This window comes from Drosophila pseudoobscura, chromosome X, assembly GCF_009870125.1.
Source record: "Drosophila pseudoobscura strain MV-25-SWS-2005 chromosome X, UCI_Dpse_MV25, whole genome shotgun sequence".
Taxonomy (NCBI): Eukaryota; Metazoa; Arthropoda; class Insecta; order Diptera; family Drosophilidae; genus Drosophila; species Drosophila pseudoobscura.
The window spans coordinates 39,182,610-39,205,307 of NC_046683.1; the positions used below are offsets into that span (position 1 = coordinate 39,182,610).

The 22,698-nt window shown below is 43.5% G+C and overlaps 1 protein-coding gene and 2 long non-coding RNA genes across 5 annotated transcripts; all 3 read left to right on the forward strand.

Annotated features, from left to right (window-relative positions):
• The first annotated feature begins 3,596 nt into the window (after positions 1–3,596).
• LOC6901126 (uncharacterized) lies at positions 3,597–4,463 on the forward strand. Of its 3 annotated transcripts, none has more exons than XR_001453010.2 (3): positions 3,597–3,731; positions 3,816–3,955; positions 4,016–4,463. It is a non-coding gene; the product is annotated as an uncharacterized lncRNA (long non-coding RNA). The 3 variants fall into 3 exon arrangements; XR_001453008.2 differs by having other exon boundaries at positions 3,604–3,757; XR_001453009.2 differs by having other exon boundaries at positions 3,604–3,731; positions 3,791–3,955.
• A 191-nt stretch (positions 4,464–4,654) lies between these two features.
• On the forward strand, positions 4,655–6,244 carry LOC117185002 (uncharacterized). Its single transcript, XR_004470491.1, has 3 exons — positions 4,655–4,814; positions 5,411–5,591; positions 5,752–6,244. It is a non-coding gene; the product is annotated as an uncharacterized lncRNA (long non-coding RNA).
• A 5,917-nt stretch (positions 6,245–12,161) lies between these two features.
• Positions 12,162–12,690, forward strand: LOC4814358 (uncharacterized). Its single transcript, XM_001354438.4, has one exon. It carries the CDS (start codon positions 12,325–12,327, stop codon positions 12,628–12,630), a length of 306 nt encoding a protein of 101 aa, XP_001354474.2. The 5' UTR covers positions 12,162–12,324; the 3' UTR covers positions 12,631–12,690.
• Positions 12,691–22,698: the final 10,008 nt, after the last annotated feature.

The window sequence follows — 22,698 nt, forward strand, 5'->3', positions numbered from 1 at the left end:
TTTTTAGTTTTCTCAAATCTGCAATATTGTGGATGCAACAGATTTTCGTCCTTTGTGTGGGCGGAAGGGGGTGGGGCGAAATTTTGAGATAAAGGTTTTATAGTGAGATCTAACAGGAGTGCGGATACTAAATTTGGTTACTCTAGCTTTAATAGTCTCTGAGATTTGTGAATATCCCCAGACTTGCATCCTTTGCGGGGGCGGAAGGGGGTGTGGCAAAATTTTGAAACAAACTCGTCTCGGTCCGATATATTAGGAGTGTGGATACCAAATTTGGTTGCACTAGATTTTATAGTCTCTGAGATCTAGGCGCTAATGTTTTACTCTAAGCAAAGCCGCCTATGCTACGTGTGTGTTAGAGAGAGACAGGGCGAGAAAAAATGAAATTGTTTTCTTGATGCTGGCTATAATAATAAAACGATCCAATTCAGATTCTGCAGTCTAAAAGATATAGTCATTCTCTACGATTCTGCGTTTTTGGTTTTCTCGTATCTTTAAAATTGTGGATGCCACAATTCGCCCTTTGTGGGGGCGGAAGTGGGCGGGGCAAAGTTTTGAAATATTTTTGTAGCAGTGACATATCACAGAAGTCTGGATCCAAAACATCGTTGCTCTAGCTCTTATAGTCTTTGAGCACTAGGCGCTGAAGGGGACGGACAGACGGACAGACGGACGGACGGACAGACGGACAGACAGACATGGCTCAATCGACTCGGCTATTGATGCTGATCAAGAATATATATACTTTATGGGGTCGGAAACGATTCCTTCTGGACGTTACACACATCCACTTTTACCACAAATCTAATATACCCCAATACTCATTTTGAGTATCGGGTATAAAAATGTGTTATGTAGCGAAAATTACCATTAAACGTTCTTTATAGACAAAAAAATGAAATAAAAAAATTGTGTTTTATATAGGCAGATATGCGCCGGAACAAAGTTCAACTTTGACACAATATTGTGAAGCTTCTAGTCGTCGTAACTCCGTGTACATGTGCAGACTTAATCTTGAAAGAAATAATTAATTTAGCAAGCTAAATTGGCCGAATGTCCCACTGTGCGATTTCTGGTACCTCTCAAACACTGTAATGCCCACGTTACTATCTAATATCTAGCACTGGTCACACAACTACGATTCCTCATCTTCGGACAGAGCTTAATAGAGAAATATGGATTCTCCTCCGCTACACTCTTATTCTAGTATTTGGGATTATGGTGGGTGGATGGAGCATAGGAATAATTGTTTTTATGCTGCTCTTCATTAAAATGCTGCCACACAAATTAGACGGTAAATCGCTGCCAAATTCCCCGACATGCAGTGAAAATCCACTGGGTAAATCCTCTCATCGCTTTGCATATTGAAAGGGGCAGGCATTTTAATTAAATTAAAGGCAAAATGCCAGCTAACATTTATGTCCTGTTATATGGCCTGGCCATATGCATAGGCATATGTGTGCCGGCTGGCCATGAAATATGTATTAACATGGCCGCACTCAGGCCACTCCTGCCCCCAGGAGGGAGTCAAAAATGTAAACGAGAGTCCCAGCCGGAAACCGCGAAAACCACACGCCGGAAAACTAAACACGGCCAGGACACCGCCCGCCCCACTGGCTCTGTCCGGCCAGGCAGCGGCAGCGGGACTGTGCACCATTGGGCCACCTGGCCAACTCGTTAGCGCTTAGCAGGCTAAATGATATGGCCAATATCAATATTGGCACCAACTTGCCCCTTAACGGGGTCGAATGCGGAGTCCGGACTCCAGAGTTCAAGTGGTAAAAAGAAGGCGCTGGACCATATCGTACATCACGGACGATGCACGAACACTGCAGGAAAAACGAGGGGGAACGTTGTGACTTGCTGCGGACACCGCAACTCTACATTTATACCCGATACTTAGTCAGTAGGGCTCTCCTCCGTCCTCCGGCAGACACCGCTAATTTAAAGGACACGACAAAGAGTGCGTGCGAGAGAGACAGAAAATCAGTCAGAGCGTGACGTCGGGCGCTGCGTAGCCAGTGCAAATAGATTTGTTCCTTTTGGCTATAAAAATTATCTGATCTGATCCAGACTCAGCAATCTGATAGATATGGTCGTTATCTATGATTCTACGTTTTTAGTTTTCTCGAATCTGCAATATTGTGGATGCAACAGATTTTCGTCATTTGTGTTGGCGGAAGGAGGTTTGGCGAAATTTTGAGATATAAGTTTTATAGTGAGATCTAACAGGAGTGCGGATATTAAATTTGGTTACTCTAGCCTTAATAGTTTCTGAGATTTTTGGATGCCCCAGATTTTCGTCCTATGCGGGGGCGGAAGGGGGTGTGGCGAAGTTTGGACACAAAACGGTCAAGGTCCGATATTACAGGAGTGTGGATACCAAATTTGGTTGCTCTGCCTTTTATAGGTTCTGAGATCCTTGAACTCATATTTTGCAATGGGCAAAACCGACCATGAAACCTGTGTGTTAGAGAGCGATAGAGCGAGAAAGAATGAAATTGTTTTCTTGATTCTGGCTATAATAATTATACGATCTGTTTCAGATTTAACACTCTAGAACATATAGTCATCTTCTACAATTCTGCGTTTTTAGTTTTCTCGTATCGTCGAAATTGTGGATGCCACAGATTTTGGCTCTTGTTGGTGGCGGAAGTGGGGGGGGGGGGGGGGGGGGGGGGGGGGGGCGAAGTTTTGAAATATTTTTGTAGCAGTGACATATCACAGAAGTCTGGATCCAAAACATCGTTGCTCTAGCTCTTATAGTCTTTGAGCACTAGGCGCTGAAGGGGAAGGACAGACGGACAGACGGACGGACGGACAGACGGACAGACAGACAGGGCTCAATCGACTCGGCTATTGATGCTGATCAAGAATATACATACTGTATGGGGTCGGAAACGATTCCTTCTGGACGTTACACACATCCATTTTCACCACAAATCTAATATACCCCAATACTCATTTTGAGTATCGGGTATAAAAAAAAATCACAATACTATACGTAGTTTTCGGGCTTGACTTGTTTTTATTCTGGATTTCTCAGTTGATCTCCACAGGGTTTCTGTAAATTTTTCTTCTTCTGATTCCTCTCAGATCTGTGGCCAATGCACTGCGGCATGGACTGGCTGTAGTCCATGTCCCCATGTGGTCATTGCTGAGGTCAGAAGTCGAGTTATCATCCCATCAAGACTTCGAAGAGTGCCAGAAGTTGGCGGTTTTCCTGCAGTGTTCAAAGATTTTTATCTGTTTATTTTCTACTCTTTTTTTTTGGGTTGTGCGCTCCTTTTTGTCTGCGGCGTAGGAGCAAAAAATGTGTCACGTAGAGAGTAGCATTTAAATATTGCCTCGCTCAAGTCATTATCATTATCAAGTGTTACTTGCGTCTAGGAGCCTCTACAAGAAAATGGAAATAATATCAACAAATATTTGGTGGTTGATTCATAAAGGGGGGTGCGCATCTGCGGTTCATTAGGGGACATTTTGGGTGTCGTTAGGTGCATCCTAATGGCAAGTTAATGGCCCCTGCAATTCCTTATTCACATTCGCTTTTACAGTGCTGGTTACCTACACTGACTGCCAACACTAGCAACACTTCAGTGTCAAAGGAAGTCAGAACAGAAAACAAAGTTGGTCGAGAAAAAATGTTCGGGGAAAAAATAAATTGAAACGCCTACAAATATTGAGATCAAGTTTCATTCAATTGTAAAACAATTGTTCCAAAGATAAGGGTAAGAAAATTAAGCCTGCAACAATGGTAAACGATGCTGCAAATATAATACAAAAATAGTTTGGAAATCATTTTCCAATTGCAGATATCCTGAGTGTTGAAAGAGCTCTTTTTCGGGAGATTGCTAGAGAAAAGCTGCAAATAAGAAAAGCTGAAAGCCTTTCTTCATTGTTTCAGTGTTCATTCAATTATAAATCAACTGTGTAAAAAAGCAGGCCACTGACGGTAAGATAATGAAAACAACATAAAAAGAAAAACACGTCGCAAATTTTTTTTCAATTGCAGATAAATATTTTGGCCACTGTTGCGTCAAATCTTCGGAAGAAATTCAGCTACCATGAGAAAGATATTACAAGAAATTGAAGGGAACCAACCACCAGCACCAGCACCTTTCTCAACAGCCAGGGATTTGCGGGCCAAGAAGCGTGAATTGGCCAAAGAAAAGGCCGAGGCCAAGAAGGAGTCCTCTGTGAAGAAGTCGCGGAAGCGCAAGTTCACAGATCCTGTTAGTATTGACACTGAGTCGAGTGACTCCACTGATTCCTCGGACTCGGACTACGTTCCGTCCCAATCTTCATGGAAATTTGAGTAGAGTGCAGTGAAGGTCCACCAATATTGTTGTCCCGGCAGTAGTTGACAAGTCCTCTGCCTAAATGAATATCGTACCATTTTAAATTTTAATTTCACCAATAGTACAAAAAGAAAATATGTCAAATAAATAATAGCACCGAAACCAGTATTTTCTCCCATTAATACCATGGAGAATTTGGATCTAGACAGAATATTCTAGTGTTTGAGAAGTCTCTGTGTCGATCTCTTTTCCAATAGCCCTTACATCGTTTCCTTCTTTTGGCCATTAGCAACCTAATGGTGGATAATGAGCATAATTAAATCGCTAAACACACACATCGAGTGCTAAAAATTTGCCATGAAAATTAAATCATTTCGATTTTTTGTGAATTTGTTTGCTTTTTTGTGGGATAATCAATTATTCGGAATGTGGCAGTGATTATCGTGCCACGCCCACGCCGCACAAGGCATACTAAATCACTGTGTGATTAATATTCGATTTGGTTAGGCAATAGTATGTATAATAAACTTATATTGGCATTTCGGGTCCCATTTATACACAAATCCTTGTATCCTTTTGTTCTTATTCCTATAACATCTTCTGTTTCCATTATTGATGCTACTTCTATTCTCATTCTTACGCCCAAAGTCCCAAGACAGTGCTGACTGATCCAAAAGATTTAACCAGTCCAATTGGAACTTTTGCTTCAATAGTGTACCATTTCATTACGGTTTTGCCTACTTAATGTTCCTTCCATTTCATGATATCATATGGAAAATAGGAAAGGACATAATTGGGAACTCGCGGAATGGAACGGAAGACATTGAACAGTACAAAACAACGCTCACTCCATCTTCCTCCTCTCTTACACACCCACTGGCGTATCCGCCCCACTACTCCTCATTTGTAATCATTTGGGTGTTACAATTTTTGGCGCATTCATTGCCTATGTTCGCTCTCTTTTGCTCCCTCGTTTTGGATCTCCCTTCCTCTTATCGCTCTCATCCATGCCACTCCCTCACACTTATACTCTTACTTCCACTTCCCCTGGCATTTTGGGTGTTGGTGACGCTGTTGTTTTTTAGAGCCTTCATAAATCTTAATTTTAGCGCATGCAAGGACAGGATATCTACCCTGTCTTTTTGGGGACGGAGGCAGGGTTGCCAGCCAGCCGGCGGCTGGAGCGCACGGGTGTTGCCACACTTCTCTGAAGTTTAGAGCTGCACTTTTGACGTTACAAGATGCCTTTGCCTCTGTTACCGACTGAATGCCTGCACTGACAAAAAAAAGGTAGGTGAAGCATTTGGAGTATCGTCACACGTGTTGCGACACAAGTTGTACAAGTCACATGCAATTTGTTCCTTCATTCTGGCTATAATAATGATAGATTCGCCAAAAAAAACCAAAAATATTTGGGATGCATTTTTCAAGGATTTGTTTTTATCTTCAGTTTCGGCAATCTAGTTTGGAACACCAAGACACTATAAGCTCTTCCCAGTATATTTTATATGACATTCATGAAGATATCAGCAATACCTAATTTTGTATTATCAATGGGAACTAATATTATCTGTATATCATAAGTATTTACCATGATACTATGATGATTTTTTCGCTCTGTGTGACACTGGTCAGAGGGTCGGGGCTGATGGGGCACAACGACGGATGAGCTAACTGAAATTTGTCGCAACAAATGAGGGGAAGGCGGCAGGCATCCACAATCCTGAAATGGGACAAGTTTTTGGCGCGTTAAATTTAATGCTTTCGTTTTTGTGTGTGGAGACTATACAAGATGTGCAAGATGTGCCAAAAATTTGGTCATACTCTCTGCAAACAATTCTCCATCACATTTTGAGCTGCCCCGTATTCCAAACTCGAACCCAACCCAAACTCAAACCCCTCTGGCGTAAGGAAAACGCATTTTGAAAGCTTTTAGCTGTTAATGTGGCATAAATTTGTCTTTTTTGTTGTCCTTTGTTTGGTATTTGTGTTTCTTTTTTTTAGGGGTTGTGGGCGGAAATTGAAATAAAAAGCTGGAGCGAAACTTGAAGTGCCCCCGGGCTGGCCCTAGTCCAGCCCTTATCCAGCGCGTGCCCCTGTCTCTGCCACTGGACACCACAGCTGTGCAGGCCATTCAAATGTTTTCATTGTTGAATATTAATTTATTGATTTGCATTAAAATGAGGCAAACGCTCCTCGTAAAGTGTGTCATTTCAGACGGAAGATAAAAGGGCACCAACTCCGAGCATAAGTAGGTGGACCATCCATACCCGTGCTGTGTGCTTCTTACTCTGTGGTATGAATCAATCACGCCCCCCCCCATTGTCAACTCGTGGAAAAGGCAAATTGAGACAAATGACATGTCAATGAACTTGGAATGACTTGCAAGCTTAACTTTTGACAAATTTCAGAGCGGAGCGTATTTCGATTTTTGGTAAATTATGGAAAAGATACTCCTCGTATCGATAAAGACTCAAATTCATTATAATAGGGTTCATATACGTGTACGATTGTACGGGTCAAAAGAACGAGTTCTATTTCGGGTACGTTTCCGACCACATATTGCTATCATTATAAAAACTAAAGCTCGATGAACCCCATCTTTTGTAATAAATATAGAGCTTACAAAATGCTATCCAATGGCATCTGCAATTTTGAAGATACGAAAAAACGCAGAACCGTAGAGAATAACCAGATCTAGCAGGCTGCCGAATGGATCAGATAGGATTATTATTATAGCCAGAAGGAAAAAATTAATTTGCAGTGTGTAGGCAACGCAGCGTCGCGCCACACTCTTACTTATTTTTTGTCTCTCTCTCCAACACACTCTTCGTCGTGAATGTGTTCGCCCTCTGGCGGAGGGGAGCCATACTGACTGAGTTTCAGGTATAAGTGAAGAGTCGCTACAATATGCTTACTGTTACTCACAGCTCGTCAGACGTTTTAAATACACAGGTGTCGAATCTGAGATGTGTTGATCTTCCTGACTCTCTTACTTAAAATAGGCAATTAAAAATAAAAGGCATTTTTATCACAATGTATATTTACGTGGCCACCAGGTCAGATGTATTTGTCGATATGAAAATAAATCTTATCGACAAAAAATATTTTTGAACGCTGGAGCACCTTAACCTGAACGAAATGTTTTGGCTGAAAACCAGAGCTTGCTGATTGTATATATTTATAAATAAGCTCACATACATACCGACTGATTACCGGGTAAAAAAGGAGGAGCGCGGCTGTTAGTTTTGACAGTGACAAAGAGTTGACCGATATATGCGAGCTATGATTTTGAGCCACTTCTGGGCTCGCACTCGGTTTGAAGTGATTCGGGGTGATTGGAAACTGACTAAAGGCAGAATTCGTAATGATCGAATGCATTAAAGGGGCATTAGTGCGTGATTTAATGCGGCTTTAGAAGGTTTGGTCAAACGCCTGCACCTTAACAGTTTACCCATAGATTTGTACAAACATTTTTAAACGACGCTTAATTATTGTATTTATCAAAAATAAAAAAACCTAGGAAATACGTTTTTTACACTTTTTCTGAGGTTAGAACAAATTTCGAAGGCTAAAATACAGCAAGAAATTATAAATTTTGAATTTTTTAGCTTAATATTTTCCAGGCGGTAGGCTGAAGCTACAAAGTAGTTGAATGCGCTTTGTAGCTGCATTTATCAGCTTTTCAGATTTGCAAAGATCAACAAAACCAGAATTTCAGTTATTTGAGAAAATGAAAGCACTACCTCTGAAAAAAAATCAATATATATATTGTTTATAATATATTTCTGAAATAAATATAATGGAATAAAATGTGGCAAAATATAAACTCTAATAAACTGGAAGTTACCCCTGCTTAAAATGGACAATCGCAGCTGATGAATCAGACCCAAACCCGGATGTTCGGCTGCTCGAGAGGCCGACTGCTGGACAGCGATAATGTGTGATTCAATTAACACATTCGCTACTGTTTTTAAGTGCAAGTCGATTATGCTGTCAACAGTTTTGCGGTGGCCAAAACCAACATCCGTCCCAGCCAAACCCAAACATCTATCCATTCGATACGGATGTCGGATTGCCTTTCGCTCATTAATTTCATTTTTCGTTTACATTTTGAATGCATTTTCCATTCGATTTCAGTTGATTGGAGTTCAACCAATTAACCCATTGCCAATGCTCTCAATGGCCATCGAGAGTGCTGCGGAGTGCTGGAGTTCTGGCAGAGTGCATCAAGTTATATTTATTTATTCAGATGTAAGTTGATGCCAAGCTGGAAGAATCGGATATATTCGTATTTGTAGGGCATCCCATCTCATCTACTGGCTCAAATGGCGCTCCCTCTCCCTCTTTTTCCGTGAGCCCCTACTTCCACGCCTGTCCCTGTCTGTCGCGCTTTGTGTGTGCACATTTAATTATAGAATAATCTTTGATTTAATATGAAAATTGCATAGGGAGCGTGGGTTCAGCAGCCAGGGGCCATGCCAGAAAATGCTGTGCGCTGCCCGGTGCTCTGCAAATTAATTAATTGCCGCCATATGCTAATTAAACACAGTTTTTACACAACGATTTCACTTGCGCGGCGCACAAACAAATACTAGCACGATATAACCATATACAGATACAATATCTATATAAAAAGATAAATAATATATGTATATACATAGGGTAGACAGATTTATATATTCATATACATATTGTATGTACATACGTGCGTCCCTTGGCCCTCCTGGTTCGGCACAACTTTTTGTGTCGGCTATAATGCATAATGCAAACTCATTCATGCGAGAGGGATTTAAGTAAAGACTCATTAATATGGAATTTTCAGTAATTATGCCGCCCAATGGGCTTTCCAAAACTGCGTTGAATTATCCGTTAATCCAAATAAAGAGCTCTGAATATATTCTCATTCCCACAGATATAAGCTCCTAAGGTTTTTGTGCAAGCTGTAGGATGTCAAGCTTTGCAACATTTTTTGCGAAGAGACTAATGATGGACTAAACGCAAAACTAGTGTTCGTAACAGTTTCTACGCACGTCTCCCGGCTTCCATTAAATTAAATGTACTTGCTACTAGGATTTGTGGAAGCCATTCGTGCTGTTCGTTAGGACAATAGAAGTCCTGAGCATTGGCTTTGAAATTTTTGTTGTATATGTAAGGTATATTTGTGCAGTGTTAGATCGAGTAAGCGGACGGAAAAGGGAAATTAAAACAAAAAACTATATTGCATTTACGCTTTAATTATTTTAATGGTATTATTCAAGCAAATGTATAAAAATGGATAAGTACCATATTTTATTTTTGCCATATTGATGGAGTATCTGAAGGTCTTTAGTTGTTCACACTATATTTGTAGGTCTGTGTGCCCATTGGAGGATTAATTCTCATTCCTAAGTTGGTTCCTGAGCTCTATGGCGGGTGCTCCACCACGCAAGTGCAGCTGCTCGGCTATTTTCGGTGCCAGCGATGTTCGACAGTTCGAAAATGTTGCCCAATATTTCGAAGTGGGAAGCAATGTGGCTGGGGCCAGTGCGCAGGTCCTAAGTATCTAGTCCTGGCTGCATGTTGCCGCCGGCCGGCACACTTTCTCTCTCCGACTTTCGCCGGGGGGATTCCCCCTACTTCTTGTTTTGATTTGCTCTGCTTGTTTATGCTGTTCCCCATACTGACAGGTGGTTGTCGCCTACATGCGAGTGTCCCTGTCCGTGTCCGTGTCTGTTTCTGTGTCGGGGAGTGCTGGAATATTTATACACGGCAATTGCTCAATGTCGCCCGTCGTCGGCGTCGAATGCTGGGCAAACCCAGAGTCAGTCCTAGTCCCTGTCCCATTCCCATTCCCATTTGCAATCCTATCCTCAAATGTAATCCCATCGCGAGTCTGCTCTCTTTACGTCAATTTATCATTCCTTGGTGGCATTTATGTGTTCCTCCGGCGCCTCCGTGTTAGCTCTCTTGTAATTGTTTTCATTCAATTCGCGAAAAATGCTTCAGGAACCCAGATCCCCCGTCGCACATCCCATAGGAATGCAACATAGACAAATATGTATGTACATTGTACATACATATGTACAAAGTTTGTTAGACCTCTTCACCTGAAGCTGCCACTTTCCCCAATTTCTCAGGGCTTTTGGCCAAGTTCCAAGGATGGCTGCGGGACCGAATCGAAAAGCGTATGACCGGCTGCCGCATGGTCCAGAGTCCTGCTGCGAGTGTCCTGCCGCGATGCAGTATAATTCGCTTAGGAGCCAGTTTCGCTAGCAGTTCTGTAAGCCGCTTAAGGGCGGAAGCTGCCAGTCCTTTTCTTTTTTGATGGGAACTGCAACAGTGTTGCCGCATAAATCAAGTTTCGTCCTCGCTTCCTTCTTTCCGCTCGTTTAGCCATTTGCTTTTGCCATTGCATATGCTCGCACTCGTACTGGCTCTGGCACGCATAGATGCTGCCGCCGGGCACAACGTACAGTTCTGCATTGAGCGGAAAAGCTGCCTAAAAGGGTAATTAAAGGGGGCATGATAGAGAATTGATAAGGCACTTGCAATCAAATGAAAAGCTATTGTTCTTTCCATATGTTAGCATGTTCATATGTACATGATACGTATCTTAAGGGGTGCTTTCTCCCATAAAAACTATCTTATACATATCATATATCATAATTTTGCTTGCCCGACATAGGGATTTTTTTATCACCATCTATTTAGGGGATAGCTTTTTTTGTAAGTAATAGCTTATCCATGCTTTGGGTAAGAAGGCTCGAAGGAGGCCTGCCTTAAAGAGTAGTAGTACAAGTGGCAGTAAGCAAGGCTATGGATTATGACTTCTCCCAGACAGCAGCCATACGATAGACCCGTTCCCGGTACCGGTCCCATTTCCGTTTATATTTCCATTGCCATTACTATTACCCCTTCGCTGCGGCCAGCCCTAGACCTAGACCCCAGTCTTGAAACAAAGCTAAATCGCACACAAAGCCAATTGCTCCTCAGCCCAAAGGGATGGATGGCCCAAAGGGGACAAAGCGAAGACACGCACTTGTAGTTACAAAGCGGATACTCATTTAAGTTGATTCACCGCACACCCACAACTGCGGACAAAGGACTGGATGACGAGGATACTCACTCTTACTCGTGCCGTAGAGGATGCTGCCACGGATGCTGCCGTGGATACTGCCACGACGCGACGCGACGCGAAGCGACGTCAGCCAATGACACTTTATGACAATTGCACTTGGCGAGGCACAAAACAGGGCCGGGTGGCGTTCTGTCTGTCGGTCGGTCGGCCTTCTACGGCGAACAAAGCACCCAACGAGGACAAACAAGTGAAAATCATTCAGGGAAAACTGCCGTCTGCCAACTCCGGCATCTCGAAAGGAAATCCGCGTACTCCGGGGAGCCCAAACAGACACACACACACACACACACACACGTAGACTGGGCTAAAACAAAAAGAAATCGTAAACAAAATGCCGGAAAAGGCAAAAAACATGGCGACAGAGATGGCGACGGCCGCCTCAACCACGTGCTCCTGTTCCTGCTCCATACGCTGCACATGGGTCAGAGGCAAAGTCTGAGTCTGAGGCAGAGTCAGAGTCAGAGCCCAAGTGCGGCACAACGTCGCCGTGATAATGACTTTTTGTCTTTGCTCAAATGTCACTTGATGTTTGTGGAGTCCTGTGTGCTGCTTCCCTGTTGGAGCGCTTCCTCCTTCGTTCTGTGCGCCTTTGTTGTCGCAGTTTTCGTTTTTATATGCCTCGAGGTCACTCAAGTTCAACCGGCTACAAAGTCAGCCATTGCCGTCTCCTGATTAATTGGCCATGGGGAAGCCACACAACCACACAGCCAGACAGACAGCCCGCAAGGCTGTGCCTAAACTGTCAGTGTCAGGAGGAAAGCCTGCTCGGCACTTTCCCCACACGCACACGCACACGCACAAATCTATTCACCCTCATACCCTTTCGGTTTCAAAATTTTACGTTCAGGTCCAAGGACGCAGGATCATCTTGGGTATTTTAGAAGGATCCATCCATTGATAAAAATGTCAACCACCTACAACATCCGTACCATGTCCCATCAGCGCCGACTGGTGCCCAATTTGTTGCGCACCATCATCTACATGCTGGAAGATGGCCATCGACCGATGAGTGACACAGAGATCATCTCCAGCCTGGGTGCCCGCTATCGCCGTGCAGATCCCGAGTTTCAGCGACAGGTGCGCATGCATTTGGGTGACGGTGTCTCCTATGGCATTCTGCGGCGCCAGAACGATCATTACTCTCTGCGCTCTAAGCGACTGGCTGAAATCCTGGCCACCATCCCATCTGGACATCCTGGGAACCAATAGGTACCAAATCGTAGTCCACAATCGAATAAAGTCCACAACAATAAACCATTCTGGAACATATTCTACCTGCGTCTCAAGTTAATATCTTGAAAATATGGTTGGGAAGAGCTTTAGCTCTTAGACTCCCCCTTAAACAATTCCCACCCATATTTTTCACCAATATTTCAATTGGTTTTTTGGTACGATCTCGCTGAAAGCTGAAACCCATTTTGGAGGCAGTGAAATGGCTTGAAATGAGCCAGAAATGAGTGTGTGCAACAAATGTGATAGTCATTCATGCAGCATCCACAGACAGGTGCACGCACAAACAGTGCGAGGTGGGAGGTGGTGCTGAATTTTGGGGGTGGTATTTTGTCACGTCAGGAATGCACGGGCATGGCATGTGCGTTTGTGGCAAATATTTGCGGTTATCTAAATGGAATGCATGCCATTCCACAGCTGGAGAGCAGGAGAGCCGGAGAGCAGGAGTAACCCCAGTGGAAATTTGCATTGCATCGCGAAATATGCAATTAAAGCATAAATTAAGCGTTAAAAATCAGACATCATCAGAGAGAGAGAGAGAGAGAGAGACGAACTCCATTTGGAGCTAATTTTGTTGCACTGCCCGAGGCGGCGTCCACAGGGGCTAACACTCCAAACGTAGCATGTGTCTGCAGACAGCACTCCTCCTCCTCCTCCTCTTCGGACTGACCATTGAAATGACATTAGGGGTATGAATTATTAGTATAGTCATACATACATTCCTGAATGCACGGGAGTACACATGAGTGCCTGTGCTGGTGCGGTGCTGATGCTGCGGCAGAGAGGAGCGATGCGATTTTTCAATTGTTTTTCAATTGCCGGTGGCCAGAAAGCTGCAAAGCAAAACCCGATTTGGGGTTCTTTTATATTGGATTGGGGCTTCAAATCAAACTCTGAAGCGGTAAAGCAGCGATTGCCAGTGGGTGTTTGTGTGTGGGTGAGTGTGGGAACCGGTTATCAATCGGTAATTGGATTGGGCTATGAAATGGATTGTGAATCGTAATAGAATGGTTGCAAATATCAGATTTAGATGTGCAAAATGTTTTAATCTCGTTGTGGAGTATATGACTATGAAATATGTGTACTTCATATGGATCGTTAGCCAATTCAGACTCATTCGAATGGAATCACAAAAATCCACAAATCAAATGCTTAGGCCCATGGACCGTCGACTGTAAATAATTGATTAATGCGGGTGATGGGTCTCTGGCCATTATTTTAGCCACCATTCTCGTGTAATTGCAAACGGAAGTGGAAACGCTCGTCAGCCATGAATTCTCTTAGCTATAGTTTAAAAAACGAAGCAACAAAAAGACAAAAGGAGAGAAACAGAGAGAGAGAGAGAGAGAGAGAGAGGGGTTTAGAGGACGTACAAAAAATTTCAAATAAATAATGCATTAAAAGTCATTGCGCTGATGATTTATGCAGGACACAAAAAACCACAGGCATAGTGAAAAACAGTACATAAACCTCAACAATGGCGAGCAGTGAAAATGGGAGGTACGAACAGCAGCAGCATCACTTGCAACAAGCAACTTGCAGCAAGCTCAAGTGGCAGGCCAGGTCAGGGGCCGGGGCCCCGGACTAAGGTTCAAGAGTTTCACAGACTTGGACTTGAACTGGAATTGGGATCGGGATGGGACGGCATCACTTCCATCAGTTGTTCTCCGTTGCATTTGTAAATTTTTTATGAGGCATGTACCACACCTTGCCACAAGGCGACCACATATGAGCAAAAGTTGCCGGGCTGGGCTCTTGGAGTGGTTCCGGGGCGGGCTGGCACCCACAATTAAATCAAATTACCTCGAGTGCACTTGGTGCTTTTTCACAGTCAGAACTCGGCACGGGACTAGGGCCTCTGTCTCAGGTTCAGGCTCAGGCTCAGGCTTAGGCTCAGTCTCAGGGCTGGGGCTCGGGCCTCAGGACTCCGGCTCAGCAATTAAGCTTTATGTCAAGTTTTTGACTTTGTTCATTATTTTCTTGGCATGTCCTCCCCCGACCTTTCTGGAGGATATTAAAGTGTGAATTGCTTCCGGGTTTCGGTCAACGAACCTCCCAACCTTAAAGAACTCTAACCACTTCCCCACGGAAGCTAATCAAACGGGAAGACAGCGTTTATTCGATTGGAGGATGGCAACATATGCGCCGAAACAAAGACTGGAATGCAGCGAATGAAGTGTATCGGGTCGATTCTTTAATTGAAATCGCAGCCCAGCAACGCAGACAATGCAGGAGTAGTACCAGCAGTACCAGGAGTAGCATCAAAAAATGCGCAAAAAAGGCGACCGATTCAAGAGCACACGCGAGGGAATCGAGTTGACATATTCATATAGCGTCAGCAGGGGTGGACGGGATGCATGGATGCAGGGACGAACAAAGGCGAACAATATGCGACGCTGATGACAGACGGAGCGAAGACCAGGAACAAGAGAGCATCCCAGCGATGAGCCATGAGCCGTGGAGCCTGCGAGTTGTGAAGGAAACAACGATGAAAGAAGCATTACGGCAGCTGAATATGCTCCCTGAAGCCCCCAGGGGACAGGACACACTGGAAGAGCGACAGAAAGCGAGGAAGGCATATCAGGGCTGGACGGACAGGATACGGACACTCACTCAGAAGCTCAGGGCTCAGGGCTCAGGGCACAGGACTCAGAACTCGGAACTCAGGCAGCACTCGCTATCTCCCACCCTCGCCTTTGCACCAGCATGTGGCTATGAAAACCTCAAAATGTGAAAACCGAAATTAAATTTACATCAAAAGGAGAGAAAAAGGACAGCCAGCAGGAGAGGGTGGCGGTGCCAGCATGTGAGGGTCGAGGGTAGAGTCTGGGCCATTAGTCCTTCGGCTTTTGGGGTGGTACGCTTACGCTCCAGGGTGTTTCCATTGTAATTTTATTAGGTGAGAAATGCTAGCGCAAAGCCACGCAAGGGGCGTGCAACACGGGGAGTCACCCACGTAAGGGGGGGACATGCAACAGTCCCGCAAATAAATAAGCAAAATATGGTCCGTCGCGGCGGCCCCCACTGCGTATGCGTATGGGTTTCCGTTTCCGCTTGCCGCTGGTGCGTTCCACTCCATGCCACTTCGTTCTCCCTCCACCGCTCCCATTCCACATCGTTTGTTGCGGCCCTGGGAGAGAAGGGAGGCACACACTAAATTAGTTTTGACACGTAAGTGCGTTTAGCAGCCAAAAGAGAGAGACCGAGAGAAAGACACGGAGTTTTATGCCTCAAACCCTGCTGGGTGCCAGTGCTGCCTCCCGCTTTGTAACCGTCTTGGCCCTCCATGAAGGTGGGGATGGGGATGGGGTTGGGGATGGGAGGAATGGCATTCCTAACATTTTGTAGCATAATTCTGGCCTGTCACTCCGCTCCACTGAAATATGCAAATAAATTACACAAAACACCAGCAGCGACCGACGGGCGACGAGTGCACACACAATTTATGGAGCCCCGAGAAACCAGATTCTATGCAATTAACCTGAAATTAAATGATTGTTAGTATTACTGTTGGATGGAATGTACTTTTGGGGAGCATTAATTAGGCGAACTCTGCTTTGATACCAAGGTCTGCTCCATGCTAATTTGATAGTATGATATAATTTCCATAAAAGCGGTCTTTGAGTTTTTTGTGGTTGGAAATCTTTTACTCTTCTCTGCTCTTTTAATATTCCGATACAAGATCTAGTAGCAATAAAATAATAATACCCTACATAGTATAAGGTTGTCTCAAGATGGTTACGCTAAGAGGTTCCAGGAGCTACGATAAATAAACACCGAGAAGTAATTGGTATGTTCTAGATTCGGCAGTGATTTTTTTCTTAGTGTGGGACAAAAATTAGGTAGTAGGTCGTAATGAGGTCTTTGCACATTTTCATAAATTTCGGCATTTGCAGCGCCGCTATCCTAAACAACTAATGGGATGAAAAGATAGTTCTATTACTTTCATACGATTTTTTATGTGTGTCGATAGAAAATATAACGAGCCAAAGTTTCTGGAAGTTTTCTAAAATTTTTGAAGTTTCTTTAACTTTGACATTTTTGTTTACTTTTTTTTAGTAAGTAGATTTGAGTTCTTTAGTTTCATTAATTACCAATAGAAAAAGATACTTGCTATTGAAATTGTTCAAAGAAAGGTACGAAGGTACGAATTGTTTTAGTTAACCAACCCGCTTTTATACTACACTAGGCAATGACTGTTTTTCAAAGTTTCGAAATTATACGTGCTGACAAATTTGAGATATGTACATTAGGGCTGCGCTTATTTGTATAGGCGAAAAAATGTCTAAAAAATGGTATAAAACGATAAAATATAAAGTTTTATCCGACAACGTTTAGAGGTGCCGACTTGAGGTCAAAGTTGAATAGTACGTACGATATTTTTTTATTTATAAAATTAAATTAAATTAACAAATTATCTGTTATTAATGGTACTTAATTAGAAAAGGCGGAAAAAATAGAAGTTAAAAGTTAGCTAAATTTAAGTGATTATAAATATTGTATGCAATTAGTTTAAGAGGCTGTTCAGGGGATAGGGTATGACAGAGGGAGCTGTAATGGTGGCATAAAACCCAAAAAGATTCCTGTTCGGCATAATTAGACCTACACATGGGTAAACGGATAGGCCTAAAAGGACGGGTAGGTCTAGATGGTTCGGCCAAGTCAATCTGACCCAAGAGATTTAGGCTAGACCGGTAGGGGGCAAGATTCTACCCGAGTCCCAGTTAAAGTTACAAAAGGCAAAAATTAAAAAATGTGGAGTTTGCATTTGGAAAGGTTCAGAAAAAGAAGGTTAGTTGAACACCACAATAGTAGTTCACTTAGATCCAGTTGAAGGCGTGTGTGCAAATACCAATCAGAGTAAGACAGACAGATTTTAACATCATCAGCATACATTAGTGTAGCAGGGTATGTTATAACTTGAGGAAGGTCATTCACAAATAAAATAAACAGAAGCGAGCCCAGATGAGTTCCCTGTGGCACACATGAAGTAACATTAACAGTATTTGACAATCCGTTAGGAAACAAAACACGTTGAGAGATACGGTTAGAGAGATAGGACTAAATCCAATCTAGAAGATTCGTTGGGAACCCTAATAAAGCGAGCTTGTGAATAAGCAGAGCATGGTTCACAGAATCGAATGCCTTGCTGAAGTCCGTAAAAACTACATCCGTCTGCAAACCAATTTGAAAACCACGGTGGATTAGGTTAGAAAACTCAAGAAGGTTAGTCGATGTTGAACGATGTCTGAAAAAACCATGTTGCGACGGAAATATCAAGCTGCAACAAAGATGTTGCAGTTGCCGGGTGACCAGGAACTCAAGAATCTTCGGGATGGCGGAAAGATTCGCGATAGCACGATAGTTTTCAATATTTGATCTTGAACCTTTTTTGTGAAGCGGAATGATGTAGGACTCATTCTAAATTACTGGGAGACAAGACTGTTCCTAAGAGAGGTTGAAGAGAAAGGTCAAGGGTTTGCAAAGGGACTGGGCACAGTGTTTTAAGATGCAACTTGGTACCTTATCTGGACCCGCAGAAAACGATATGTCCATAGATGACAAACCTTCCAGAACAACACTTTCCTCGAAAAAGTGCAGAAAAATACTGTTGGCTTGAGGTAGCTGGTACGGATACGGAGTGGATGCGTTGTAAATATGAGACGAGTACGTTGTTTGGAAAAAGGTAGCAAATAAATTTGCAGTACCAATAGCAGAAGCTTCTGTTTACGCTTAGAGTTAACGAACGAATAGAATTTTTAAGGATCACTACGAAAGTTACTACTACATTGTGAAAAGTAATGATGAGCTAAGGCCGACCAAACAACAAGCGGGAGATGTAGATCTAAATCGATAAAGTTGGTTTTGCGAAAACACTTTATGTGCCAAGGAGCCATGGAACTGTCAGCACCACCAGATCGGGTACACTCAAGGGATATCGACAAAGTTGGATGGTAAGGATCTTCAGGGAATGATATTGGGCTTGCTCTGGATACCGTAGCAAGAGAAGCATCGTTAACAAAGTCTAACAAAGCTAACGAAGTCTGTCCCTAATGTTAAAGTCATTGTGGCAATTGGGAATCAACAGGTTAGCGTCATCGCAAGGCAGCCAAGAGAGAAATGGGAGGTTAAAGTCCTCCATGACAATAATTCGATCATTGCACCCTAATGCAGATACGACAGTATTAATTGCTGAGAGGTGGTATAAGTAAATCTCAGCATAAGACCTGGGAGGAATGTAGGAACAGGTTAAATAGAAAAATGCCGAGCCAGCACGAACTTTGACTACAACAAATTGAATTCCATGGATGTTATTAAATGGGAATAACTCAGATGAGAAAACAGATTTGACTGCAATCAGGACCCCACCTGCAAAAGATGGGCGGTGTATTCTATAAATAGTGTAACTATCAATGAAAATTTCATGATCATTGACAGAGGAGTTAAGCCAGGTTTCGGTAAACGCGATGGCATCGAAATCAAAGGACGCGCTATTAGTATGAATTTGACGCAATTTTCCCAGCAAACTGCGAACGTTCTGATAGTGCATGGAAAAATAGTACATCAGTTTTTTGGAGCATGTTCGGTAATTCTTGGATTCGAGTTCGAATCTTTGAGAAGGAACTCATGCACAATTGTATGCTCAGGCCATATTGACGGTTCTAGAGAAGTGGATAGTAAAGAATCAGGGAGAAGAATTTGAAATGATGATATTTTGCGCTTATGTTTAAATGTAAATTTAGTCACAACTATATCAACAGGCGAAGTGTTAAGTTTAGAGGAAAGATGTTGTTTAACATCCTCTGTTGTAGCCTCAGGAATAAGACGAGAAACAAATATTGCTTTCCGAGGGACCATTGCTCTAAGTTGAAGTCCCGAGCGAGATCGAGATGGTGGAGCCACTCCTAAAAGAGATATCGGTCCTGGGGCAGAAGAATTGGCAGCAACGGCTGGAGCAGGAATTGGCAAGACATCACCAGCAACCAACCAACCAGCAACCATTGCCATTTGGCCAATGGTTCCTGTGGATTTTTGGATTTTGGATTTTGTTCCTGCTTTAGAATATTAAAATATAGTCCAGTCCCCAAAATTTTAGCTCGATTTGTTATTATTTAAGCCAACAAGAAATGGTTAACAGTTAATAGTTACCCTAAATGCTTTCGGAATGAAAATGCTTTGAAAATTACACTTTTATAATTAAGCGCAACCCTAATATACATAGTACCAAATAAAAAACTTTCATTATGTCGCACAGTGTAATTATACATATACCCAAAAGATACTCCAAATTATGCATCATGATGTAGCAATACAAATCAGGTAAGCAACATCTTTGGAACCAATGAATATCCTTGACTTGTGGCATGAATAAACGGCAGATTTGGATGCGTTTACAATACATCTGGCAATATCCTCTCTGGTGTTCATTGTCTGTATTCCTTTCTGATCTTTTCCTCTCATCTGATTGTTTTGCTGTTCGAAATATCTTGGGTTGGCAAATGTTGACTCTCAATGGAGTTCGTGGTGCCCGCTTCATATGCTATTCTGCTGGGCTGGAAATCTGGAACCTCGGAAAATATTTGCCTGTCTTCTGCACCTTAATTTCTTTGCCATTGCCATGCTGGGAGGATTCGTTTTCTGTGGTCCTCTCCTGCTCCAACATTCTTTGCCACTCTGCCACTGTGCCTGGCAATGCTCCACCATGTCTCTGTTACAGCTTCCTTTCCATACACAAGGCTGCAATACCCACAACTAGCCATGGCATTCCATCAGCAGTTTTACACTTGCAGGCTCCGGTCCCCCAGCTACGACTAATCTTCTGTACGTGTGCGAGGCCTTGCCACTGAGCTCAGCATTCCGTAGTCACGCACCCTTACAGTCAGAGTCAGTCAGAGCCAGTCAGAGCCAGTCACAGCCATAGAGAGAAGGATCAGCAGAATTGTGAACTATTAACATTTAAACTCGGTTCTGGGCCGCCCAGAGCCAGTGTTTATGTCCAGACTCCTTCTGTCCATGCCCATGGCCCCATTCAAGAAGAAAGCTGCAATGACAAATGGCACTGACCCATTCCCATTCTGCCATTCTGTATCCGCAGCCAAAAAAAGAAAAAAAAACTCAATCGGAAGAGAGCTCTGTGCAGGGAGGAGTTATCTGGAGAATTCCAGCGTTGATTAGTGATATTTATAAATTATTCCAGCGCCCCAGACAGTCAGGTCAGATAAGAGTGGTCCTCCTGGAGGTTGCTACATATCGAAGTATGATCCTTTTCCTGATAATTGCACAAAACACAATTATAATGGGAACAGGAGTCGGAGGACGGAGGGATGGCCGCAATACGAGCGTCCTCGTCAGGCGGCAGACAAAGGGAATGCTCTGCTGACGCCAGTCGGAGTTCCACTCCCACTCTCAGTCCCACTCTATGTCCCTATCCGTATCCCTGTCCCAGTTCCAATTCTCATCCTGGTCGAGGCCAGCTGCGTCATTCAGTCGTTGACTCCTCGGCGAGCGGTAGCTAAAAAGAGAGCGACTGCGTCGCCATGCTGATTACCAGGCCAACCCCAGGGCCGGACCCATCCTTCTGGTCCATCCTCCTCCAGTGTTTACCCATTTCATCAGCATCAGCAGCATCGTCCCCACGCCTGGATGCACTCTCTTCCATCCATCCATCCAGCCATCCACCCATCCATCCTCCTACTCGCCCGCCCGTCGTTTGTTGGCGCCACTTTGTCGCGACGCTTTTTATAATTGAAGCAAATTGTTGGTTGAGTTGGCATCCACACAGCTTCTCCTCATTCTCATCATCTCATCGTCATTCGTTGTTGGTGGTTGTGGTGGTGGTGGTGACGGCACTGCTGCTGTTATTGTCCTGCATTCTGTTGAATGCCTTCTACTCCATCTCCATCTCCATTTCCATTTCCAGCTTCAAGCCTCAAGCAGAGAGCAGTCGAGCATCCCTTCTCCTGTTTGCTTCCCATTGTCGCATTCCAATTACGAAACAATCATGATGAGCTTTAGATATTTGCCACAGCAATACACAATCCTAGTACAATAATAACTAGTTAGCGCAGCGCTGACTCAATGACTGACTAACCTAACTATAAATAGATAAAATAATGAGTTAGGTGTTTATGTCTTCTCTTGTATAAAAAGATAATCAAATGAATTTTAATGTGTTCCTAAATACTCTGAAGAGATTCATGGCAGTACTGGATGTAGTTAAAGCATTGATCTGATCAAACCTCCTTAAAATACTCCAGGAACTCGAAATACACTGATCATTCTGCTTTCAACCGATTCAAAGAGAAGTCCAAATTCAGCTTTTGCGAACAGTAAGCCAATCCCGAGGCCAGACTTTTAATCAGCTCTGACAGCACCTCCAGGTGAGCGATGTGAAGATGTCAAATCCTATCCAATCCTATTTGAGCGCCTGCAGGACAGAATCGCCATCGCCATATGCCTCTGTGGGGTGGTTAAACGAGCTAATTGAAATGCAACTCGGAGGCTTAGGTGCTGCCACCTCCTCCTCGGGGTAGACTGTGGACTATTGAGGTGTGATGGTTGCCAATGAGAGGCTTGAGCTTGCGGTTATATCAACAAGGATACGTCGCCTAAGATGGTGTGCCGACCCCAATCGCGTCCTAAGTTTGATATAGTGTCACCTTCAGGCTGACAGTCGTTCAGTCGCCACAAAGCCGCCGCCGCCGCCCCCGTCACGGACCCTATGCAATTCTGTCTTTCCCAACTCCTACCCCTACCCCAAGCTCATTCCAATTTATCTTCATCACCGGTCATATACATATATGTATGTATGGTCCATCATAAAGCTTGGTTTATATACGGGAATGGCAGTACAGCTTCCCCTAGAGATGCCGAAGATTGGAATGCTCTCACCGATTCAACGGTAAAAAACACATATCGATAACGTTATAGCAATTCTTGGTAAAAATACTACATAGAATCACTCGTGGCGAATGGTCTGTGGCTATCTCATTCGTATCGATTGATGTCTGCTTGCTTATGGGAACGTTTTACAGCGAATTAATGCCA

Excerpts from the sequence above, each read along its gene's own strand:
- LOC4814358 (XM_001354438.4), top strand. The coding sequence starts at position 12,325 with ATGTCAACCACCTACAACATCCGTACCATGTCCCATCAGCGCCGACTG.